The sequence below is a fragment of the Scomber japonicus genome, chromosome 17 (genome assembly GCF_027409825.1).
Source record: "Scomber japonicus isolate fScoJap1 chromosome 17, fScoJap1.pri, whole genome shotgun sequence".
Classification (NCBI taxonomy): domain Eukaryota; kingdom Metazoa; phylum Chordata; class Actinopteri; order Scombriformes; family Scombridae; genus Scomber; species Scomber japonicus.
Window position 1 is genome coordinate 25155779 of NC_070594.1, and position 26064 is coordinate 25181842.

General features: G+C 40.0%; 3 protein-coding genes across 5 annotated transcripts in view; 2 read left to right on the top strand and 1 right to left on the bottom strand.

Annotated features, from left to right (window-relative positions):
* Nucleotides 1–3873, bottom strand: part of cdk19 (cyclin-dependent kinase 19) — a 62194-nt gene extending 58321 nt beyond the window's left edge. For 2 of the 3 annotated variants that reach the window (XM_053337041.1, XM_053337040.1), the window contains exon 1: nucleotides 3638–3873. In XM_053337041.1, coding sequence (XP_053193016.1) covers nucleotides 3638–3765 — 128 coding nt within the window. In that variant the 5' untranslated portion in view covers nucleotides 3766–3873. Of the gene's footprint in view, nucleotides 1–88; nucleotides 162–3637 lie in introns of those variants that run through there. The other variant, XM_053337042.1, reaches the window with a different exon arrangement.
* Nucleotides 3874–5143: 1270 nt separating this feature from the next.
* On the top strand, nucleotides 5144–15061 carry amd1 (adenosylmethionine decarboxylase 1). The gene is made up of 9 exons (XM_053336949.1): nucleotides 5144–5445; nucleotides 9842–9928; nucleotides 10332–10458; nucleotides 10622–10724; nucleotides 10927–10969; nucleotides 11069–11213; nucleotides 11376–11468; nucleotides 11566–11721; nucleotides 11817–15061. The coding sequence occupies exons 1-9, from the start codon at nucleotides 5333–5335 to the stop codon at nucleotides 11958–11960; spliced, it is 1011 nt and encodes a 336-aa protein (XP_053192924.1). The 5' UTR covers nucleotides 5144–5332; the 3' UTR covers nucleotides 11961–15061.
* A 3576-nt stretch (nucleotides 15062–18637) lies between these two features.
* rpf2 (ribosome production factor 2 homolog) lies at nucleotides 18638–25386 on the top strand. Its single transcript, XM_053336863.1, has 10 exons — nucleotides 18638–18745; nucleotides 19488–19620; nucleotides 20302–20339; nucleotides 20699–20738; nucleotides 20836–20917; nucleotides 21270–21346; nucleotides 23027–23126; nucleotides 23224–23326; nucleotides 23748–23892; nucleotides 24764–25386. Exons 1-10 carry the CDS (start codon nucleotides 18723–18725, stop codon nucleotides 24947–24949), a joined length of 927 nt encoding a protein of 308 aa, XP_053192838.1. The 5' UTR covers nucleotides 18638–18722; the 3' UTR covers nucleotides 24950–25386.
* The last annotated feature ends 678 nt before the right edge of the window (nucleotides 25387–26064 follow it).

Sequence of the window (26064 nt, forward strand, 5' to 3'; positions counted from 1 at the left end):
ATGACTCTCTTAAACTAATGCTTGGAATAATGTTTCATCTGGCAGCGTGAACTTTAACTTTACTTTGGCAATAAATGGGTGAAGTCACTGAATAACAAGACTGACATTCTCTCACACTGCCTCTGCTGCTTCTTCCACAGTCTCCAACAGATCTGATCATCACAAACTCTACAGCTGATGGTCATCCACACACCCGACAGATGAGAGTCCTCTTGGGTGGTCAGGACCCTCTTTTTCTGGTTAGTCGGGCGGGTGGTGCCACTGTGACCCTCAATGCAATGACTTCACTGTGGTCGGCATGCAGTCTCAAAATTTGGAACATTACGGTCTGCGGATGCATTGACCGCACATTGCTCAGTGATGGTGATGGTGTGCCGGCTCCTTAAACTTATGCTTTAAAAAACACCTCCGGAGGCAAGCAGCACTGCTAATGTCAATCAAGTCATGGACGACAGAAATATCATAGTAGACTGATTATAGTTTGATCATTCTGCAGCTTACATATTGCAAATCATTCATATTCAAAACTATGATTTGATGTATTAACTACTCATCAAGACACAAGATTGCATTTGCATCATATTTACTTCATTTCCAACACTTTACATTACATTGTACAAAAATGATAACTTGTTAGTGTGTCTTTCAAACAACTAAACAACTAAACAAATGGAAAAATGAGAATGTATCTTTTCTGCCAGTCGGGATAAACACTATCCTACCAGCCGGCAAATATCTAAAAGAGTGTGGTAGCTTAGATTGTTCAGGTAGAAAATTAGGATGTTTCATTTTTAGATGGGATTTTTTTTTTTTTATTTGCACTGTAGACTGAAAGTGAATTACTTCCTGTGGCTTTCACTTAAATAAGCTTCACAGGTGATGTTCACACAGGGAATATGTGATGCATTTCCTCCCCAGGGCTTCACCTACCTCCACCTACTACTCTCTTCAATCAAACACATTACTACACACTGCAGTGCAAGTGTGTATTTAACTGAAATCATTTAAAACTTAAAAATGATCATGTCTACATTCAAAATGAAACTGGGTTAGTGCTTTACATGACTTCACCTGCCCACTGCTTACATGCTTATATATGACAAGTACCATCTATCATCATTATACAGTCATTCAACCAGTAGATCTCTACGTGGATGATTTTGGAGCTGAAATCACAACTCTATCAGTAATTCTACACTGCACTCGCTTACTAGAACCAACCTTGTTCACCAGAGACATTTTAACTTGGCAGGAAAAACACAGGTGTAAACACACATTAATGAATTCTGCCCTCCATTGAAGTGAGTCAGAACCTGTTGAACCACTGTTAATGTTTCTAGTTCCACCTGTGCAAGACAAAATGCCATCTATGAATATTGTTTACCTGTATTTAAATGTGTCTTGTATTTTCTTACATTCACTTTGAATTAAACTTCGATGTTTTGCTTTTTAATGCTGCCTTCCTGACCGGGTCTCCAAATAACTTCTGAGAATCTGAATAATGGTTAGATATAATAAAGGAACGTGTGTGTGTGTGTGTGTGTATGTGTGTGTGTGTGTGTGTGTGTGTGTGTGTGTGTGTGTGTGTGTGTGTGTGTGTGTGAAGGTGCAGTAGCATTTTTAGAGGGTATCAGTGCTGGCCATCAGCCCAGACAGCCTGTTATTACAAGGCAACACATCATTGCATTGGACTAATACTGTTATAAACTGAAAAACATGATGAGCTACAGAGTCCTGGGTGGGAACATAAAGGATTGTAACATCTATTAGCTGCTTTACTCTCTACTCAGGAAAGGATTCATGCTCATGATTCAAAAAATCAGGAATATTCCCAGTCATTTCACTCTTTTTCTCTTTATATTTGTTCATTTGCATTTTTGAAGAAAGCCTTTAGGTAAGCATATATGCACTGTTAAAACATATATGCATTGACACCTCACTACAAATACCTTGAGGAAGTTACTGCTCATGGTTGCTCTAACACAATAAAGCAGCTCTCAGGTATTAAGCTGCAGAGACGACCTCACTGTGTTCACCTGTTCACCTTACATCACATCTCTATTATCCAGCGCAGCAGAGGTGAATATGATAAGAGACCGCAGGCAGTGTTGACACAGTTTTATCACACCTCAGTGAGTCAATGATGAATGGGGAGAAGACTCATCTGATACATCTCGCCTTCCATAAAATGCCAAAAAGATAACAAATGCAATTGACTCATTTATGGCTGCACTTTCCTGACACCACTTCCTCGTCTTAAACCATCGACGCACTTCTTCTTTTTCATGTTGTTTTGCACAATATTCTATGTGAATATTACCTCATATACCTTTTTTAACTCTAAGTGCAAATCTTCATACACCATCATTGTTTTCAGCCTCCTACAGGTTTTGACTGTTCTGCTTTAGAAAGTTTATGAATCCCATTGTTATGATTTTATAACTATAGTAACAAAGAAACTGTATTTTATCCGTCACATCTGGCCATCAGCAGTCACATCTGCCCAATGAATGATACATGTTACATTCTTTTTTAGGCTAGGGTAAACTTCATCATATTTTTCCAAACTTTCTAGTGTTATGGATAAAATAAAGTCTACCTAAGATCCCTCTTCACTTGTTATAATGAAAGAGGAGTTAAAAATTAGCAGGTATACAAAATGATACAACTGCGATTTCATAACAGCAATTACAAAGAAACAGTAAATCATGGTGGGTTGCTCACGTGCAGCCAGTAGCCAATTAGTGTAATATTGCAACACAGTAGGCTACAATGTGAAATTGGTGCATCGAGATAGGAGATAGGATTTATCATACCAAAGGGAGAAAAAGAAAGAAGTCCCTGTGGTAGAAGCACCTCTAGCATTTCATTTTTTTCCTAAGCTGTCAGATCAGAGTGATTAACTCAACTTTTGGCAGTGTTACAAATGGCAGTATCCAACATAATTCACCCTCGAAATGAAATAGCACCGCCAAGTATTTTGTCAGCTGGGAATTTAGTTGAATTTAGCAACAAATAGTGACAGTGATGGCACAGTAGCTGAGGACAGAGTGAACATGCAGTCTGCTGCTGTTGTTCTGAACGCTGTATTCACACCTGCAACTATGCAAAGAGCACAACTATGTAATACACATACTACATTTAACTGTGGCTCTGACAAAAAAGAAAAAAAAGTTTGGCTGTACACAGTGTTAAAATGAGGGGAGCAGAATGGCCACGAGAAAAACGCTGAAATGTCACAGCCGCGTGAAATGACGCTGCCAGCGCGTTTAGATACATGAAGAGCGAGCTGTCTTCATCACCCAGCTGATGAAGACAGCACATGTCAAAAATCAAAATAAACACAACCGCTGCTTTTACTGTGTTGTTTTTTTGGGGGGGGGGGGTGAGAGTGGGTGGGGGAGAGAGGGAGGAGGAGGAGGGGGAGGAGGAAGGGGAGGAGGGGTGTGGGGGGGGGGGGGGACCGTTGGTGAGTGAGTGAGTGCGTTACATGAAAACAAAAACACAGAGACACAGAGGGTTATCGCTTCAGGGAGGTTCAAATCTAACAAATAGTCAACCGAGCTGTGTGTTCACAAAATGCATCCTGCAGTCAGTTTAATGTCAGTAGAAACAATAACGTTCACGGTTATCTTACCCGTCTTTGCGCTTAGCTTTATAAACGTGCCCGTAGGTGCCTCGACCCACTTTGCAACCTTCATATTCGAACAGATCTTCTACTCTCTCTCTCTCCGCCGCCAGCTTTGTTTTGAAGTCGTAATCCATTTTAACCCATAAATACGTCTTAATTTACAATAAAATAAAATATTAATTATTACATGCATTAATTAAATAATCTGGTCGTTTTATTCCCCCACCATTTCCTTGTTTGGGATTTTGGTCTGCTCCGCTTAATGTTCACTGGCTCGTTGACGTTTCTAATTGGCGCGCAAGGTTCGCTGGGTAAGGTAGTTTCTCTGAGCAGGCGCCACCGTTCGCCAGCTGGTCGGCAGAGATGTGAAGAAACTACAACCCGCGTTTCTCGCTGCGGTTTGTTGCACTTTGCGTACTTAGGAACGCTCTTCAAAAATGCAGACATTGGTGGTTTGGATTGCATGGTGTACAAACACGGTATATACCTTCTAGTCAACATAGATATTCAAGAAATATTTTTTTTATCATTCCTAAAATGTTTATGGCACATAACCGAATGATTATCGAGGTAATACAACTATTACATTAGGTCTTTACAGAAAAACACAAGTTAATATCTCTCTGAAAATACAGTGCAAATGAAGACTTATACACACACATATATATAATATATGATATATTTTATATATATATATGTGTGTGTGTATGTGTGTGTGTGTGTGTGTATGTGTGTGGTAGAGGACAAATAAAATAAATGGCTTTGGGCTATTTGGGCTATACTATGTAAATATGTATTCTATACAAATATTGACATTTGTTAATGTCAGCATGGAGTACAAATAATAAATGATTTATTACCGTGCAGGAACAAACTATACAGGCATATATAATTTATAAGAACAGAAAACAAACCATATGTTAGAGAATCACATAATTGACATATACTGTCATTTACAGTTACAGGTTTGATTTTATATACAGTGTAATACCTAAATAAGTAAGAATATACATAAATATAGTGGTCTTGGTGGATTTTGCAGTTGTTGTTATTTTTATTACAGTAAATAACTTTAAACATTAAACATCAGTTTACATTTAAAAATAAAACAAATACGGGTTGTTGTTTTTTTTAGCTCTAAAATATCCAATCTATACGATATACTGATGAAAAACTGCTATAATTATGAACATAGACACGTAAATTAGTGTCAATTATTGTGTTATAATAATGTCACTCATACACGTATTTTTGGGACGACTGCATTTGAATATTATTGTATAGAGCCTTGGCATGGTGCATGTAGTCTGTAAAAATATAAATAAATGAAGAAAACGAACGTCACGTGAGGAAACCCCTGGTTTGGCTATGTTTGACAGGTCCATGGACCAATTGTACACCACAAACTGTAGGCCGGCGATAGGATTGGCCAAACGTAATAGTGACGTTGCTGCTGTGTGGTATAAAAGCACCGCGCCATCTCTACTCTGAGCTCTACACAGTATGGCCGGCGATATTAGCTAGCACTCGCTAACGGTATTCTCTGCTAAAGGGAAGACGGTAACTCAAGAATAATAACACCTGGATTGCTTAAAGGACTGTACCTCAATAAATTATATAATTGACCGAGGAAGGGTAATTAAGCTGAAAAACGTTACAACCGACGTTTAATATTTTTTTTGGTTGGGTGTCTGCTGTCTCATGATGGAGGATAACGGTGCACATTTCTTCGAGGGAACGGAGAAGCTGCTGGAGGTGTGGTTCTCCCGGCAGGATGAGACCAAAGGAACCGGGGACCTCCGCACCATCCCAAGGTTTGGGCCGTTTTTTGGAGGGGGGGTAGGGGGGACGGCGAGTGTGTCGTCAGGTGTCGTGGCAGTCCTTTAGCAGCAACATGTAATCCATACGGTTGATGTTATCTGTGATATGTAACAATATATCTGTAAAAAAAACACGATCTACTCGGTAAACACGAGTTGTTTAATTATCAGTCTGTAAAGAAGGAAAAGTAAGTCGGCTACAGTAAGCTAGCTCCCTCGAAAATGGCCACCTCCCCCTTCAACTGTTACACTTGCGAGCTGAGTCATTCATTGAGCGAGAAACATTTTATGATAACTAACACGTTATGGATGTTAAATTTTCTCCTGATTTGTTGTGGTTAATTATTTTAAAAATGACGTAATGGCGTTAAAAAAGGCCATCTTGGTATGTAGTGGCAACCAGATCTAGCTAATTCTGGGTAGAAGAAAATGTTCAGACATCCACCGGTGTCCTGTCTTCTCTGCTCATTGTATGAGGTCGACAGTTGAATGAGTTTGGGCTGTCTTTATGTTTCAGCCCGCTTTGGTGCCAGTATCAGGCGGGCTTCATTCCCACTTTTTCCCCGCACGCGTTTTATTGGCCCCCACATCGCTGTTTGACTAAATTACATCATAGTGCAAATGTATAGGACGCTGTTTGCTTAACGCAGTAGAACAGTACTCGATTATCTGACGTTTATTGTGTTTGTTTGACGGTAAAAAGGAGGTTTTCTTTCTATTTTTCCTGCGTCATTCAACAACGAGGGGGCCTCACTGAAGATGTCAAGCATGTGGTCGACGGCCGTCACCGCGTGCTGCTCCGGCTGCAGCGACACGGAGGCTTTAAAATCCAGCGCACACATGAATCCTATCATTGTCGGGGCGTGTATCTGTGTGTTGCAATCATCTCATAGTGGAGTGGTTGAACCTTTTTAGGGGGGAACCAGGAAAGACCGATGCCACCACTCAAAATTGAACTGACTATAAAGACTGAGGGTGACTCATCAATGAGTGTTGCGGGATGATATCCCATGACTGATGAGGGGAGTATGCTCCTTTTTTTTATATTTCAAATGCCCTCACTCGGGCAGTCAACTACTGCATGGCATCCTCAACATTTATGTAGCCATAAAACATACCCCGTAGACCACTTGCCCTTGTTCCGGTCACGTTCTCAGCCATGCAGGCACTCTCCTCCCAGTCCTCCTGATTGGCTGGAGGCTCTCCCTACTATGGTTGGCTTGCTTGCAGCTTGAGAGAAAATGAGTGTTTGGGTGATGGGACATTCATAGAAACGTGTGTGTGACTCGTTTAAAGGCTCTTGACCTTTGCCCCTCATAATACTGCCATCTTTTGTTGACATTCCTTAACACCACAGCCTCAGAATGTGTTACTGTGCCTCGAGCAGAGAGGAGAAATGATAAAAATCAGTCATGAAGTGGATGTAGTTTATTTAGGTTAGCTGTTTCACTGTGTAGTGCTAGATAAAATGCCTACAGAGATGCGAGTCAGTGTGGAGTAACCACAGGGTTGTCCACAGAATAATTTATGTTAACAGCTGTTTGAAACCCCACCGCCACTACCACCACCTCCCCTCCACACACACACACAGAGCTCGTTTACAAACCTGTCATGTACTTCTCTCCCCATTGAGTCTAAACCATCCAGGGTTTATCTGTCTGAGGCTGCCCAACACTTTGTTCTTCCTGCTCATCAATGTGTTTGTGCGTTACCGGGTGCGTGGTCCGTAGCCAGGGTTCAGTTTAGGGCCCCTCTCTTGAGTTTTCTGGTCATTAACCGGATCACAGAGGTTGGTTTAAGAAAAGTGTGCGGCCGGTCGGGTGAATGAGGACTGGCATTAATTTACAGCCAGAGGGCAGATTAACGGCTCAGAGGGACACTGTCAGTGGATCAGGCTGGCTGGACGGCAGCCAGTTTCCCAAATAAGCCCACAAGGGCATCTGATTCACACAAACGTGGAGATCGCTCACATTACTAGCTCCCCCCTCCCCTCCACTCACACACACTTTCTCACACATGCACTGTCCTTTCTCAGGGCAACAGCTTACAGTCTGCTTCTAGTGATTCAATCAATCAGCTTCTCCTGACCTCTTGAGTTCCATCACACCTCCCCATGTTTTCAAAGCATGGCTCTGCAGCTGAATGTTATGACATCTTGTGAATCTATCTGTAATGATTCAGTCTCATGTTATTGCCCCCCTTTTTATTCCTTTTTAAAAATAAATCAAAAGTAGGTGAAATGGCAGGTTTCCAGCCATGTCTCCCATCTCATATATAGAAGGATGAAGTCCTCGTAGTATCCGGTAGTCTTAAGCTGCTCCTTTTCCTGGAGACCATTCTCTCTCAGGAAAATCTGATCCTGTTGAGGCACCTCAAATAGCCCTCGGTGTACATTTCACCCTGAAACGGGAGCTCACCCAGGTCTCGGGTAACGTCGTCCCTCTGGTATGAAGCTGGGAAGCTGGCGTGTTGCAACAGCACTGATGTCATGATGTGTGAAGCACCTAATGATTCAATTCGGACTGGATGCATCATACATGTGGAGGGCTTGGTGTAGAAGGCGGTGGTGAAATCCAACTTTTGTGCATTACATAATAATGAACGTATCCAGTAGAAGTCGTAAACATGGGGGGAAAAACATGAGTAGTTTTTAGCTGCAGTCAGGCTGGAACTGATAATTGCGCTTAAGCCAATTAAAAGATGGAAAAGTCAAGGTTTTCTGTTGTCTCAAAGAAGCAGAAAGTAAACATGAAATAATAACACTGATGGGATGCTTGTTAATGGTGTGTGTGGAGTCAAAGGTCAAGCCTCCAGACGCCCTTCATCCATTGATCCCTCCAGTAAGATTTTGTAGCATGGCCACATTTGTCCGCTAATCATCTGTGTGTGGGAGTTAGTTAGTTTTTTTTCTTGTCCTGAGCCAGACCTCATGTACTGAATTGGTTTTGGCAGTGAACAGCATCCGTTCAATCATGGATCTTATCAGCCGCTGATAAAGCCACCGATGTTACAGCTCATTCACGCTTTGCTTGTGAGCTGTAGAAGCTGTTGGATCTCTCTCTCAGCTGTTCCATCCACGTTTAATAAGTTTTAAGCAAAAAAAAAAGAAAAAAAAAAGCTTCATGTTTCTCAATGATTTTAATACAGAAACGCTCCAAATGTGCTTCAAGACTTCATATTCTGATAATTACACCAGTAAACCCTAACTAACTGATTATAGGATGGCAGCTGTGTGGTTGTAAGTTTTACTGGTCTAAGTGTGTGTGTGTCCCGCAGTGTTTTTGTCAGGTTGCTATAGAGATGGAGCAGGTGTGGCATCCAACAGTGATCCACACCCCCCCCCCCTCCCTTCAGGCATGCACAGTTTAGAGTCATGGTTCCTGGACTACTCTTTTACCTGAAGTCCTCACACAGTTGTGATTAGTTTGTGGTTGGGTAAAAAAAAAAAAGTAGCAGCGAGATACGCTACATCACTTTGTATTCAGCAGGGGTTTTTTTTGCCCCCACCACCTTAATTTCTGCCACCTCTCTTCAGTTTTCATGTGTGAGTTAATGATAGTTCACGCTCACTTTCTGGCTGAAACTGTCAGTACTAGTGTAAAGACGACTCCCCAGAAAAAAAGCAACCATCTGGGCCATCTCTCACAGTGGTGGTGGTGGTGGTGGTGGTGGTGGTGGTGGAGGGGGGGCGGGTAAACTATACAACATGGGCTCTGCTGGTAAATTCCCCATTGAGCAACACACTCCTCTCTCTCGTTCTCTCTCAGCCTCTGTGCTTCCTACTGGACACTCTGAATGAGCTCAGGCTGCCTCTTCCAAGGTTGTAATAAGAACGTGACGCAGCTGCAATTTCACTGCAGCTGTCTTTTTGAGGGGTGGAGGTGGCAGAAGAGAGCGAAGGCGGGGTGTGTGAGAGTGGTGGCAGCACTAGCACTAACAGCAGCAGGAGAAGCAGCCTCACTGTTGTTGAGCAGAGTTTGTGTGTTTCTGCCCAGGAACAATAATAGAAGCAGTGTTCACACAGCTCAAATCCACATTACCCTGCAGCTTTCCTCATTTTGTTGTGATTTCAAAATGCAGAATTGTGTTTATAACTTCCAACTGTCCTCAGATCGTGAATATTAGTTCAAATGACTGCACATATTTGCTGTGTTTCACCTCTTTGTAATTATAGCATTTGCTGATATTCCCATTCAGCACCATCATTTCCAAAGTCCTAGTTCCTCCTTCACTGTTATGGCTTCCCCTGCAGGACATTACTGTGTGAACACTGTGTGCTTTCCTTATCTTAACACCCGTTCTGCATTTAACAAACTCTGCCTTTCTCTCTCCTGTGAAACTCACTTCCAAACACTCAATCTAATCCTGTTTTTTTGTTGTTTCTTTTCAGGTTTGAGTGGGACAAACTTCTGGAGAATGTGCATTGTTTGATCATAAGTGTGACAAAGACTGACAAGCAGGAAGCTTATATACTCAGGTGAGTGAGTTCTCTCCTGTGCGTCCGTGCTGATTTAGAAGGCAGGCAGGATTAGACAGCGGTCACCTGTAAGCTGCTTGTCTTTGACGCTGACAGCACGGTCACCGTCTCAAGTGAGACCACAGCGGCCCACTTTTTAATTCTTCACTCTATAAATGCCGTCCTAATATATCCAAAACCCTGAGTCAGCACTCGAGGACAGGACAGATGTACTCCAGTTATAATTCTATTAATTTAGTGGGCCTGATATGGATCTCCAAGAATAGATGCTGTTTGTCTCCTCTGTATGAGCAGAGTAGACTACCAGTTAATGACCTTGTATAATACTACATGACACATGAATATGATTCCAATACAGATGTTTTATGCCTCCTTCCTTTCTGCTTGTTTTCTCCATTCACAGTGAGAGTAGCATGTTTGTCTCCAAGAGACGTTTCATTTTGAAGACATGCGGAACCACCCTCTTACTGCAAGCACTGGTGCCTCTGCTGGAACTCGCCAGGGAGTACTGTGGATTTGATGCCATCGAGGTTAGGCGCTGTTCAGTATTTGCATGTGTAAATATATAAAAGTATCATGTACACATGTGATCACAGCTAAATATTATCTCTGTGTAGGTCTTAACTGCTCTCTCTGCAGCATGTTATTATAGAGCACTGATCATGAATCAATGATGTTTTTGTGTGTTTTCAGAATTTCTTCTACTCCCGCAAGAACTTCATGAAGCCAACCCATCAAGAGTTCCCTCATCGAAACTTCCAGGAGGAAGTGGACTTTCTCAGCCAGATTTTCCCAAGTATGTAGCACACTAAACTCTTCTGTGAATGTTTAATTTTTAAGAAGCACACCTTCTTTCAGTATGTGTGTGTGTGTGAGACTGTGAAGGCTGAGGCTGTAGTGATCCCATACAAGCTGCGTACGTCATGTTTGAGATACTGTTTCATACAAAATGTTCACCATGAGAAAACCTGACCCAGCATAATTCTTCTCTTCTCCAGATGGTGCAGCCTACTGTATGGGACGTTTGAACTCTGACTGCTGGTAAGATGTCACATCATTTCCTACTCTGGTTGAACATGTGGTTTTTATCCCTACAGAGTTGTTTCCAGCTGACTTCTAACACTGTCCCCCTCCCCCCAGGTACCTGTTTACCCTGGACTTACCAGAGTTTTGGGAGAACAAGCACGCAGATCAGACGCTGGAAGTTCTGATGAGTGACCTCGATCCAGCCATTATGGACCAGTTCTATATGAAAGATGGTGTTTCTGCAAGTGATGTCACTCGTGTAAGCAGATCCTGGCTGTCAACACTCGTTCATTAGTCCTAGCAGTGTTCAGTTTCACATTAGACGCTCTCTTTGTTCAGAATGCAGTGGGGCCTGTGGTTAGACATGAATAGATTTCACATCGGAAAAGTTAATGATGTTTTTTTCTGTTTGCTCTCACAGATGAGTGGAATTCGTGACCTGATACCAGGTTCTGTGATCGACGCCACAATGTTCAACCCTTGTGGATACTCAATGAATGGAATGAAGACTGACGTGAGTTCATTGTTCTCATTCCTGTCACTCTCCCTGTCCCCTCGCTCCAGCTTCTATAACATTTGTGTAATGTGGCTCTGCCTGTTTGTCTCCGCAGGGAACTTACTGGACTATCCACATCACCCCAGAGCCAGAGTTCTCCTACGTCAGCTTCGAAACCAACCTCTCCCAGACGTCGTACGACGATCTGGTCCGGAAGGTGGTGGATGTGTTCAAGCCAGGAAAATTTGTGACTACGCTGTTTGTCAATCAGGTATGCATGAAAACACAACACTACTTTCATTCACTGTGATTTTTGATTTAAAGTGTTGCTGACTACTTTTTTTCTTCTTTTTTTTGACCCTGCAGAGCTCCAAATGTCGCAGTGTCTTTTCTTCTGCCCAGAAACTCGAGGGCTACAAGCGCCTCGACCGCCAGTTGGCTCAATTCAACGATTACAATTTTGTCTTCACAAGCTACGCCAAGAACCGCCAGCAGAACCAGCAGAGCTGAGGGTTGAGGATGAAGAAGAGGCGTAAAAAGAAAGGCGGCTGCTCGGGGCTCCCCGTCTGCGGCCGTCTTCTTCACCCCCCAGTAGAGAGCTCGACGTCCTCCTCCCCGCCCCCTCTCTCCTGGCTCTGCGAGGTCGCGAGCCCTAGTTTAACCTCCAGTTTGAGTTGTTTGCATTGTTGTTCCTGTGACTTAGATCTCTTGCATGAAAGCTCTTTTCTCTGTCTCGATATCCTAGCTCACTCTTGCTGTGATCTTGAAGTGCATGTAGAGGAATTAAACACGCTCCCTTTGCTGCGGCGGCTGCCCGCCCGCGCCCGGTACAACGGCCCCTTCCTGCAGGTCTCCCCCCTCATCCCGCACAGACAAGGCTTCCGCCCACACTAGGCCAGGGCCCTGACATGCTCAGATCAGTCTGCCTCTTTTGTGAGCGTCCCATCCCTCACACCTGTTACAAACTCAACTCACAAATTTACTCTAGCGTGACAGTTACAATCTTTTTTCTTTCTTTTTTTTCAATAATAGAGGAGTGCACTTTAAAAAAACGCACAAACCTGTTTACTCATGGTACGAAAATGAAGTTGATTTCATCAGATAACTGAATGTATATGTCGTGGTAAGCTTTTTTTGGCCCCATTCTAATCGTCGTTACATCGTCGGGACTCGTTCCTGAGGAAAAAAACAAACGCCATACTTGCTGTTTTTAATGTTGCACTGTCAGGTAAAAGGTTTGAAGCTGATTGGTCAACGTGGAGTTGAAAGACTTCCTGCTTTGCTGGGCTTTAAAGCTGCCTCCCAACACTTGCGCTTTCCACCTCGACAATCACACACAGCCCCTTTTCTTCAAATAGACGGCCTTTTTAAAGTTGTATGTACGTGCGTGTGAATAATTTAAGACGTCAAACATGCGCACTTGGCTACACCCAGGCTCCTTTTTTCTTTTTCTTTCTTTTTTACAGCATGCTGTATCTATAGGAAGCTTCTGGGATACGCTCATATTCAGCACTCAAATTTTTTTTTTCCCCACACTGGACATGAATTGCTTAAATGGAAAAATGTTCAAACTGAATGTAGCACAGGCAGCCTAAAGCGCTGTGTCGCCCCCTCCCCCTCCCCTCTCGTCTTTCGAATGTACACGTCTCTAGAGAAAAGCCTGGACCAGGTTTTGAGCTGAATGTACGACTCCAGGAGAGCACACACACCCTCCTCTCTTCCCTCTCTCACACACACACACGTACAGTTGACAATGCCCTCTGCCGACCGGCTCATTGTCCAGCTCCCCAGCAGGTCTACCCCCCCACACCCCCCCTCCCTCCACTTTCTGCCAGAGTCAGACCGTCAGCTGGCCCCAGAACCGTGACATGACAAGAGGTGGCCCTCCTGGCCGCGCCTGCGCCCCCGCTCTCTCTGAATGGAGAGGGGGGGTAGGTGTGTGGGGTGGGGGGGTGAATAATGAATCAGACACTTTTTTCTGCTTAGTGCAGCGCTTGCCCAGCAAAGCATTTTTCTTTTTCCCACATAATATCCATCCTCTCTGTCTCTTTCCGCCCCCATACAGAAATCATGTAAGCACACAATAGAGGCCCACCAGTCTGAGCATGCCAGGGTGATCCCGGATCATTCCACATCTAACCGCTGCATAAAACTGCCATTTTATTAAATTTATTGTGCCCAGACGTTTTTTGCAGTGAATTGGTCGAAAATGTGACTCCCTTAGCAGTTTCTTTTCTTTTCTTTTTTTTCTTTGTGTTCAGATCAATGCCCTTTTGTTTGTCGAGGGGGGGAGAAAAAAAAAAATCCTGTGACACTATGGTGCATGTGACTACTAGTGCCGTGTTGCTTGACAGTGTAATGTAGCGCCGTCTCTCTTCCTCCCTCTTTTTTTTTTTTTTTTTTTTCCCGTCAGTAGGTCTGTGTGCTTCACCTTCCTCTTGTTATACCAGTTGAAGTGTAGTTTAAACTGCCACATCCAGATGTTTTGGATAGGTGGGATTTTTTTAAGTGGTTGGTTAACTTGTTGTTCTTTTTAAGTGCTAAAAGCAGGTAAAGTTTCTCATTTATGACTCAGTGAGAGCTTTGTCAGGCGTCCACGTTTCACGTTTCACCATGCTTCTTCTGCCAGAGAATGCAGTTTGAATTTTCGAAGCGGAGAAGACCCTGCTTTCAGCTACATGTTTTTTCTTTTTTTTTTTTTTTTTTTTTAAAGATATAAATGATGTTTGCAGCATCACCTGTAACGGCGTGCTCATCGCCTTTTTTTTTTTTTCTTTTTTTTTTTTGGTGCTCCGGCTGCTAGTTGGACCAGTGGATAAATTTGAACAGTTCCTGTGAGAACTAGCTGTGCAGTTGACATTTTAGAATAGTTTCCCTTTAAGTTTGTCTATTAATGGCTTTTTGGAGTGGTTTCATTATTTTTCTGAGGACCAATCTCTGCTCTTATGTGAACTGCTGCCAGATGATTCAGGTGGTGTGCAGCGACTGTTACAGGTCCTTTTTTTTTTCTTTTTTTCTTTTTTTTTTGTGAAGTCACACATTTAGGGAATTTAAACCAGCACTGTTTTCAAAAATACTGTAAGCAGTTAAATGCTAACTGTTCTTTAGCCTCGTTGGTGTGGATCATTGCTATTTTGTTTTATTTTTATACAGTGAACTCAATGCATTTTTGCAGTTGAATGGTTATAGAATTTTTTACAAAAAGATATTTTGTATTTTTCTGCGGACCAATCTTCCTTTTTTCTCTCTCTTCCCCTTTTGTCCAAATGTTTTTTTTTTTGCTGTAAAACTCGTGTTCAAAGCAGTTTGTTGTGAAGGTAAGGGATGACGTTCTCAAAGCTGACTGAACCATGTAGCTCTATATATTTTTTTTTTCCCACTTTCCTTTTCTTTGTGAGTCTTTCACTCAAAAAGGCTTCAGAGGAAAGGAAAGTAAGAAAAAGCCTCCCCTGGATGAGAGAGGATACAGTTGCAGGATGTATCAGGATGTACTGAAGGAGAAACTTTGCTGTTCTAATTCTTTCTTTTGCTGTTCCTTGGTGATGGTCAAGATGTGCTAAATATATCTGTGCTACGAGCTTGATGCTTCAATAAAGATAAAAACTTATCTGTGCAACTCCTGTTTGTGGTTTGGTTTTGTTTTGAACTAAAGATGTCATATTAATAAAGACAACAGATAAGACAGAAGAACCAAAATCACAGCATCATCTTACCAACACTGTTGAAGTCCCTACTGCAGTCCTTGTGTAACCAATAAATGCACAAAAAACAAATACTACAACCCATAAAAAGTTAGGACTGCTATAAAACCAAGCCCAGTCATAAAACCCGTGTGTGTGTGTGTGTGTGTGTGTGTATACATGGAAATCATAATCATAAGAAAGATGGTGTGCATCTCAATGAGCTGAAACCACCTACACAATAGGAAGTAATGGAAATATGACAATAGTGTACTTACTGCCTCTTACTGCACTGTCTTTCACTGCAATAATGTTAGAGAGGCTGTGACAGACATACACAAAGACCAATCAAATAACACTTTAAAGCATCACTAGTATTTCTAAGCAGTGTATACACCTGTAATAAGTGAGCTATACATCACTATAATGTAGTTTTAAGGAGAAGATGTTTTCAAGTGTTTCCTAATGTTAAGACTGCAAGTATGTCATAGGAGACTGAAGGCATTTATATCATACTATTGTAACTAGTATACTGTTTATATACCAGCCCTCCACTTACAGGTGCCCACACGTTATAATTGTTGGCAAGTACATTAATAAAGACTTATATCTGCAAACCACAACTATAATAGTGAGTCATAAACCATCAGCTGTTTATTTACTGCTCAGACATGCTAAATATTTCTTCTTTCAAATGAATGCAATGAAAGGTTTTTTTATTGAAAGTGTAGTCATGAAGTTGAAACTGATGATGACATCATCATTATTTAAGTAATCATGTGACTTCTTTTAAAACAAACTACTAGTGCAGACATGTAGTCTGTGTCTTACATTTGTGACACATTTAGTTCACTTTGTAGAGATCTGTTTTCACATTGACTTTTTCTGCTGATCAGTGTCATTAAATCTACTTTATTCAATAGTTTAAGGTAACTTAACCTGAATATTTTTGAGTTTCCAACCAACAATTTAGAGATAACCATCAGCTAAGGTCACCCAACCTTTCAGCCTATTTAGAAACTGGCCCACAGTTTCCTGTAGAGCAGCACTGGTCAGGTCCCTGTCATGGTGCTGTGATATTTCATTGTCATGTGATGGGACATTGTGCCACCTGGTGGATATTGAGTGTAGTGATCTCTCTTCATGCCTACAGCATGGCAACAAGCTGCTTTGAATAAAATTTACATGCAGTTTGAGAGGTTCCTTCTTAAAACAACATTTGGCTACCTTCAGTCAATCCACCTACACATTCAGTAAATGGTGATCGTAAATTTAGGGCATCTTTATAGGTGCTCTGTTCGCTAGCATCTTTCTCTGTCTAATTCTAGAGTGTGGTCTCTAACCACATGACGGGTGGTTGAAAAAAATGGCTGCTTTTTTTGAGCTGCTGAACATGTAAGGGCTGATAAAGGTTGAACCACAGTCTCTGTTGGACTTATCTAGAACACAAAAGTCATAATAGCTTTTAGTATTAACAAAAAAAAATTTGAAACAAAATAATATACTCACTGTGCAGAAGTAAATGCTTTGCCCTGTTGATTTTCATATACTTTGCTTGCTCTGCTCTATTCAGGTTTCCTCGTAAAGCATGACAGTGAGCCAGCATGTGCAACAATGGGACCCTGAAACTGAAGAAGCTAAATGGAATTCAGCTATCATTCACTGTAGTACTAACACCTGTGCTTTTCACACTGTGACATGTCAGTGCATCTTTTGTGAAAAAGACCTATTATGGGCTGTATTCTTACTTTTGATAGTGGACTCTTGGCCAGGTCTGTCTTTTTTTCCACTGACTATGTTTAAATCCTTTTAAATCAGAAATATACAACCTATTTCCAAACATAACTACCCTATTTTTCTGCATATACACAAGTCAAAATACAATATGTGTTTTGCTTACAGGGACGGGGAAAAGTAAAGAAGAAAGAAATTCAACACTGACAGAAAGCACAAAGACAAAAATCCTACATGAAAATCCATCCCATCAATGTGATTCCACCTCATCCTTACTCATAAATACATATAAACATCCAGCTTGAGGAATGGAATGTATGGAATTCCTTTATGTGCAGGAGCCTTTCCTTACTCCATCACCCTGTCCTGGGTTGGAGGAGGCAATTCAGTTTTCCTCCAGTTCATTAAAATAATGTGATGTCTGGTCATTATTGCTGTCTGGGCCCACAGTCCTTCAATGATCAGAGGAAAACAGATAATAGATTACAGTATCCCTAAAATATTAAGTTTTGACAAGAATATCAACTGCAAACTTGTATCCACTATATAACAGTTCATTGACCTGTTAGATTTGGTGGCATGTCTGTAATGCATACCCTCATCTCCCCTTCATTGACATTATTTGAGATTTGATCCCATGTATGTTAATCAAATGACAAAACTAAATCTCTCTGAATTTCTGAAACACATTTTAGAGTCCCAGCAACTTTATGACCTCTTCGTCAGAAACCTCAACAATTGTACAAGAAAACATTTGAGGAAGTGGTAAGATTAAGTATAACTGTAATTGAGGAAGCTTCAAACAAAAACACACAAGCAGTCCTTTTAACACTTTTAAATTGAATCTTGAGGACATTTAAATTAACTTTACAATCAATATATTCCCTTTAGCCCCACCTCCGCCGTCCTCCCTCTACTAATAGCAGTGAAGCGATGGGGTGCCAATTATCCATACTGGCCTTCATAAATGTATTTTGAATATTACACATAAATAAATGCTCTGCACAGTGAATGGTGTCAGATCTACTTCACAAAATAGTAATATTTCACTGTCTTGTAAGGCATGATGTGACATAATGTGAGTATGTACAAACACAAGGACAGAAAGAGTCACACTCAAATTGACTGTCAGAGGAAAGCTGCAGGGAAACTGCAAATAATTAATTTAACTTTAACTTTTAAAGTGCTGTGTGTTCAGTGTTTTTTCAGTGGCAGTAAAGTAAGAAGAAATCTTTTCAGTCTGCAATAAATATTTATATGTTGGCAAAGATCTAATGTTTAAAAATACAGTCATAGTAATTGTAACATTCAGGATAATGTATATCTTCGTTTTCCCTCTTTAAAATATCTCTATTACAAAAACCGTTACTTACAGCATGTGACATTAGGACAATAGCAGAAAACAGATAACATACATAATAGAAGTTAACATAACAGACATGACTTCACTTTTCACTGGTTAACACCTTCAACATGGTAACAGGACAAAATAATAAAAAAATAAAACAGAAAATGTAGGCAATAAAATCAGATTCCTCAAAAAAAAAAAATTGGAGCATAGGAATAGTAAGTGCACATGTCTTATTGTTCAGGATGTTTTGCATAATATGGCAAAACTACCTCTTAAAATGGAGTGTAGAACGAAGGTCGAGTGTTCAGTCGTTGTTTTGACCACAAGCTGTGATGTATGGCTTAGTTTTTACCACTAGATGGCGGTAAAGCGCTTGAAGCAGGATATCAACCACATTGACACCAACGAAAAAGAGAAACAGCCAATGTTGTCTTCCGTCGCTTTTCTCACGTGGAAGAGGAGCCGCGTGAGTGTTTCTCTTAGCAGAAACTCGAAGAAAGAGAGAAAATGACGCAGTTAGACGGTGTAACGTAAGTCTTACTGTTACTAATTTTATTTTATACGATAATGTTGGTTATTTGTTATTATTAACGTCCAGTATAAACCACAAACTGTCAAGCATGGTGTCGGTTAAACACGCATGTAACGTTAACTGATAGCTAGTTATATTTTTACATAATGACGACTAAATGACTGTAGCATCAAATACTAACTTCACAGTCTACATTAAACACAGTTATATATAACGCAGACTGATACAGCAGGGAGGAATAGTGATAGAACTGCACTATAGAGTTATAATATGACTTGTTTCTGGCCTGTACTAATGTTACTAATGTTAGAGTGCCACATAGCATTTACAATTAAAGGAGAAAAGTCTGAAATCTTAATGTTATTACCTTTTTATTATACTTAGACATCTGGATATATCTGCAATTCACAATATGTAGATTTTTTAATGGACTCATTGTTTATTTAGTTTGAAAAATGACAAACAGGTATTTCAATGTGTAAAAGGGTCGTGTATTAAAATGGTTTATTTAGCTTATTAATTAGGGTTCACAATTTTTCAAGTCGGTCTAAAAACAACAGTCAGGATCTCAAATGAACATTGAAACATGTTTGTCTTGCTTGCCATGTTTTAAACAGCATATTATTTGTTATTAAATGAAACTCTTGACATCCTCTTTTTTGGAAACTTTTTATATTTGATGTAACAGTGATCTGCACTGGCAGTGTATCATCTGTTCCTGTGTTTGTTTGTGTCCTCAGAAAACCTAAGACAAAGCGGTCCAAGCGCTTCTTGGAGAGCAGAGCACCCAAGCTGAGTGAAGATGGAAAGACTGCTATGATAATGAAAGGAGGGAACACCAGTCAGACCATCACCCAGGCCCTGAAGGACATAGTAAGTAACCTGACAGTGCACTCAGTGAGGAAGACCTTTCAGAAAAATGAGTTACTGCTTTTAGTATGAATTTTCTCTTTTATCAACCTCCACATTGCAAAGTTATTTAATAGCTTGTCTATTATTCCAATATATTTGTTCCAATATGAGTTTAAAAAGTTAATTTAGTCATTGTGATGTAAAGAAATGAATTAAATGTAGCCTTCATGGGGATAATAATAGAGAGAAAGCGTTTGGATAGATGTGAGTCTGTTTTGGTATTTGAGTTAACAGTTGTTCATCCATAGTTAACAGGACACTTTTACACCTCAGTTCAATAGTTTCTCTTTTAAATTAGCACAGCTTAGTAGGTTCTGTGAGGCAGATAAAAACATCCATTCTTATTACATTTTTGCAAATAGTGAGATTAATGAGGTCTGTCATTTGGAAATAATAATAGAGAATTTTGCTGTTGTGACTGTGTGGAACTGGTTTTGTGATATCAACTAAAACTATGAAACCTAGGTTGTTACATACATAAATCAACAATATATCATACATCCATGTATCATCCAGGGAGACATGAAAAGCCCTAGAAAGAACTTCTGGCCAGTATTGCATATCTACTTGGACTTGGATTGGATTTGTGATTTCAAAATAAAGTGTATTCGTGAATTGAAATATAAAATCTCTTTGTTGCAGTATTCCCTGAAAAAACCCAATGCAGTGCTGTACAAGAAGTAAGTGATTTTATATCTTAGGAAATCACAAACATGTTCAATGTAAGCTTGTTTTTGTTTCCCTTGTTTATGATGTCACTTTGTAGTTTCTCCTTCCAAATCAGCTCATGAAAGCACAAATAAAATTATATTAAATGCCACTTCATGTCATTAGATTATACTAAGGATTTCTTAGTAGTAGAACAATGGAAATAATAACAGTATCTATATTAAAGGATTGAAATGTATTATGAATAAGGCTAAATTAAAATACAGCAAACTTGTCTTCAGAACACAAGTCAAGACCGTGAATTGTCTTTTGATGTCAGGAAACGTCTGGAGTTATCTGCACTGGATAAAATGTGAATTTGCTTTTTCAGGAAGAACATCACTCGACCATTTGAGGACTCGACATCGTTGGTTAGTTTACCCATAACAGCCAAAATATGTTTCATTACAGTTACATATCTGTACATGTTTTCCAGGTTCATCACTCTGCATTTTTTACACTCTTTAGGAATTTTTCTCTAAGAAGACAGACTGCTCACTGTTTCTGTTCGGCTCCCACAACAAGAAAAGACCCAACAACCTCATATTTGGTAACATTTCTACACTCTCTCACTCAGTTGTCAAAGACCAATTTATATCCATTTCCGTACTTAATGTAGATGTAGGTTATTTAAAAAACACAAAGTCAAACATTTCTTGATCGTCTTGGGTATGATTTTGAATTTTAATGAGGGTACTTCCTGAGATTTACTCAAACTAAAAAAATTGAAGTATATTTTCTGTTTCCTAGGTAGGCTAAAATTATATTAAAATATTGCCCAGTGTTGAAAGCTCCTTGAAACTCCTGCTGAATGTTAACTCATCATATTATCATTTCTCTCATTTTTGAACGACTGGAGGACAAATCATGTGTGTGATTTTTTTTCTTTGGTTTATTTGCAGGCCGTTTGTTTGACTTTCACGTGCTCGATATGATTGAACTCGGAATCGAGAAGTACGTCTCCCTGAGTGACATAAAGGTAATGCATTCTGTCTGTCCTTCAAGGGTTTGCAGTAGGGCTGCAACTAACCATTATTTTGATAATCGATTAATTGGTTGATTATTTTTTAGATTAATCAGATTTAAAAAAAAAACATTTTTAATTTTCACCCCTTCATTCAAAAACAGAACATTATTTTAATTTGACAATGCAAGAAAGTGCTCAAACAACAAGTTGCTGCTTGGGTGTCCCTGAGCTGTTAAAGTAATATTAAATTATAAATAAGAATTTTAACCATAACAACTAAATGTTAATGTCTGATAGCTTTAACAAAAAAACATACACATGTATGCTACACAAAAAGAGGTATTCTCTGTTGTTTAAAGGGACCTGAGCTGTTGGAACAATAAATAAATGATAATCAAGAAAAATGCTAATTATAAAACTGTTAACAGGATTTATATATATATATATGTGTGTGTGTGTGTGTGTGTATATATATATATATATATATATATGTGTGTGTGTGTGTGTGTGTGTGTGTATATATATATATATATATATATATATATCCTGAACTATAACATATGGTAATAAAAAAACTATTTCACACAAATAGAGCACACTTATAAATCAGTATTACCCTCCAGCAGTGTCAACCAAAAATAAAGTCTAAACCCGTTCACCTTAGTGGTGTACAGACTGGTTTTATATTATTCTTCATGATTTCACACACAACCCAGAAAAATACAACAATGTGTCTGTGAAACTGCATATAAACAGTATGAAATGTGGTTTATTTTGTAGTTACTAGTTTTACTTTTTCCATCAGTAGGCTACCATACTAACTATGTGCGCTAGATTCCCCTGCTGCTCTCCTCATCTCCTACTGCTGACTGTGAGATCTGAGCAGGTAGAAGCTGATAGTTCACTAACTAGAATGAGGGAGCACACTGCTACAAGGTTAATGATCCACACACTGACATTATATCATTGACATGACGTGCAAAAGTGATAGAAAACCAACCGTGCGTGTGCTCTGTGCCGACCTCAGCAGGATGCCGCTCACACTTTCTAGTTTTATGTTGTATGAACTGCTCCTATACTTTAAGAAGATTTCAGTTGGACCTTTTTCTACACCTCTGCCATGATACCAGCTCCGCTCTGCTCCGTCTGTAGGTGAAGTAAACTGCTCTGTGACATAGCAGTGACGCATTAAGCACACAACACAACAAATCGATAATGAAATTCGTTGCCAACACTTTTAATCGTTTTTATCGATTTGTTGTTGCAGCCCTAGCTTGCAGCCTTACATACCAACAGTCTAAAGGGTTAGTTGAGAACTTGTAGCTTTAACACTTGAACTATGTTGAACTTACTTTATGGAACCGGATCTGCTGGTAAATGAACCAGACTAATGAAGTAAGCCTGGTTTATTTGGTAATCCTGCTTTATGGAACAGGGCTCTGGTATGGCTTGGCTGATCCTTTGTTTCAGTTTGTTTAAAAAATATTTTCACTGAGGTGTGTGTGTGCTGAAGATACACCTCAGTTTGTCAGAACAATGAGATATAAAAGTGACTTTGTTTTATACTCAAGAAAGGTGGAGACATCAGCTGCTTCTACACAGCTGAGCAAATATTTCTGTGCCCTGTTAAACAGCCCGTAACTGCAGTATGATCCAGCTCCTCTCTACTGTCTGTGTGTTTTTCTATTGCAGGCTAGTAAATGTCCTGAAGGAACCAAACCGATGCTGATCTTTGCAGGCGAGGCTTTCGATATAGACAACGAGCACAAACGCCTGAAGAGTCTGCTCATAGGTACACACTCCTCGTACTGTGTGAAGCTGTCATTATTATGATTGGTTGTTGGTGTGCTAATAACGGCCGTCGTCCATTTCTTTGTGCTTCCTCTCAGACTTCTTCAGGGGTCCCAATGTGTCTGCAGTACGTCTGGCAGGGTTGGAACATGTTCTGCACTTCACTGCCCTGGATGGGAAAATATTCATGCGTAGCTACAGGTACTGGAATGAAAACGGGTTTCAAAACAGGTTAACTGATCATGGTGACAAAGCAATAATATACCAGACCATGGATGTATAAAGAGAAGTTGAAGAAGCCAATTTGACATATTGGCCATGTAATTACTATGTCATATGATGCTGTTTTTGAGTGTCACAACCCTGTAAAATGACTAGTTTCACCATCAGAATTTGACCCATTTGGTTTGATTACTTTTCTAAAGTCTAGCAGAGGTGCATGATTGGCTCTATCTAGTTCTCTGTAGATGTCCAGCCATTAAAAACTTGAAGTTGTTGAATTAAGTATAGAGCAACCACTCACACTGATAAATCCCAGAACCCTTCTAAATGTCCTGTGCACATTTTATTCTGGTGCCATCTCTGTCCCCAATGAGATAGCTGATGTAATGTGTCATGACAGGTGTCTGCTGAAGAAGTCTGGCTGCAGGACACCACGGATCGAGATGGAGGAGATCGGACCATCATTTGATTTAGTCTTGAGAAGAACACATCTGGCTTCAGATGACTTGTATAAGTTAGCTCACAGACAGCCTAAAGCTCTGAAGGTAAATATCACATGGATAGAATTGATGGATATCTTTTCTAAAATGCTTTTGATGGGAAGTAAAATTAAATGTATATTAAGAATAATAATGGATAAATAATATTATTGGGGCCGTGATCAGACATTTTACGACATGACGGACACAATTTAAAAAAAGAAGAGTAATCCTTAGATTCTTGCCAGCCCTGGATTGAAAAATCTGAAGTGTGGCCTGCAGGTGGCGCCAGAGGAAAGGACGTCATGTTACTTAAATAAACAGTTTCTCTTCTGGTCCAGGAACCATTTTAGAACATATCAGATTCAGCTCGTCAGGTTCAGCTCTGCACTGTCAAAGTTGGACCAGTTTCAGTCAGCCGTAGCTTTATTTATCCATCCTGTGAGTTTAATATTAACACGAGCATTAATGCCTTAAGCTCTACTGATCTGTTACTACAGACTCATGCTGCACAGCCAAACATTTCTCAACCACACTTTATTTTAACATCCAGAGGAGATCCCAGAGCGTCCAAATATAGCAAATACCAATCATTTTTGTGGAAATGTGTATGAAATTATGCAAAAAAAAACCCAAATATTTTAATTTGATGGAATTGTACAGCTGTAAAGTCATGTGTGAACATGATAGGGTTTTAAAGAACAGCTAGAACAAAATGATGTAGAAAGATGAAATATTTAAGGACAAGTGTCAGTAGTAGGCAAGTATGGTATGTAATTGGTGTTATGAATAAACTGATCTTAGCAAATATTTAATGTAGATGTATTGTTAGTATAGTATAAATATTTCTCTGAAATGGCCAAAGGATTAAAATGGTAAAAAGTACATTTCTCAGCCTGACAAGTCCTTCAATTCTTCTCTCTGTGACTGTTAACAGCCCAAGAAGAAGAAGAACATCTCCCACGATGTCTTTGGCACCAAGTTCGGCCGCGTGCACATGCAGAAGCAGGACCTGACCAAACTTCAAACACGCAAGATGAAGGGCCTGAGGAAGAGAAGGGGAGAGGTTGTTGTTGAAGAGCAGGATGGACAGGAACCCAAAGTGGCCAAAGTAGAGAGCTGAGGACTGGAATCACACAGATCAGTGTCCAAGTGTCCCACCATGGTGGTGCTGGACAGTCACCTCCAGTATAAGACTGACCGTGTGCTCATCAGCAGCAGCTGTTACTGCCAGCGTGTGGCCATGTGAGCTGCCACCAGGCAAACAGGACACACATCTATTACCCTTTTCTTACATTTCCCACATGGTCTTTCTGGTCATCCTTTTTTGGTCATGTGACCTTCAGGTCATTGTTTGTCTTGAGTGTCATGAAGGTGTCAGCTCAGTTCTCTGTTCGACATCAAGTCCAACAAATGTCATGTATTAGCAGTTGTAGGAATTGAATTGTTTCGCTACTATGTAAGTACTAAATACATTTGATTTTTGTTTTTGTAAAAGGTAAAATGTCATCTGCAGTACTGGCTTTAAAAGAAATAAATTTCTCTATCACCTGCTTGTGGCTGTTTTAAAAAATGTGTTATTTGAAAATATTGTCCTGTGTTTTAAATGGTCAAATAAATAGTCCTGATGACCTCCCTGTAACCTGTAACTATAACCTGCCAGACTCTAGGAAGCTGTGCAGAGTCACTGCACCCAGCTGTCATAGTTCCAGGACTTAACTTGCCATAAAACAACTTGTTGCTTTGACTTTTTTAAATGTATGAGAATAAAATATATAAATATATATACCTTATACCCTATACAGGTCAGTGTCATGGCTAAGCCTGAGTCACTCTTATGACTTCTGTATGATCACATCCTAGAGTTTAAATGCCAACAGTCTGTTTTTCATTAACAATGTCATAGTTTTATTTATTTCCTATCACACACATTTGTAGTTTACAGTCTTGCTTTCCAGTGAAGTTTACAATGAGACAATAATTACAGTACTACAAGGATTCCCTCTTGCCGTAACGCATTGATGCACCATCTTTGTAGGATTAAAAACTAATGGTGGCTGTAGCTGCACTGGGAGCAGACCGATGGGTTATTTTTATCATTTCTAGATCTTATTTATGTGAGCTCAGTGCTGTAAAAGCAATCCTGGAAATCTTCTATGAATTTCAGTTTATTTAAAATGACAGGAGATTAAATCTGTACTATATTTTTGACAGGCAGATAAATGACATGTATATATC

What these genes read in the sequence shown, in the direction of transcription:
- rpf2 (XM_053336863.1), top strand. Translation starts at nt 18,723, where the DNA reads ATGACGCAGTTAGACGGTGTAAC. An exon ending in ACCCAACAACCTCATATTTG is followed by an intron (nt 20,918 to 21,269) that starts GTAACATTTCTA and finishes GTTTATTTGCAG; the next exon opens with GCCGTTTGTTTGACTTTCAC. An exon ending in GACAGCCTAAAGCTCTGAAG is followed by an intron (nt 23,893 to 24,763) that starts GTAAATATCACA and finishes GACTGTTAACAG; the next exon opens with CCCAAGAAGAAGAAGAACAT.
- amd1 (XM_053336949.1), top strand. Translation starts at nt 5,333, where the DNA reads ATGATGGAGGATAACGGTGCACATTTCTTCGAGGGAACGGAGAAGCTG. An exon ending in GTGGATTTGATGCCATCGAG is followed by an intron (nt 10,459 to 10,621) that starts GTTAGGCGCTGT and finishes GTGTGTTTTCAG; the next exon opens with AATTTCTTCTACTCCCGCAA. An exon ending in TCTCAGCCAGATTTTCCCAA is followed by an intron (nt 10,725 to 10,926) that starts GTATGTAGCACA and finishes TCTCTTCTCCAG; the next exon opens with ATGGTGCAGCCTACTGTATG.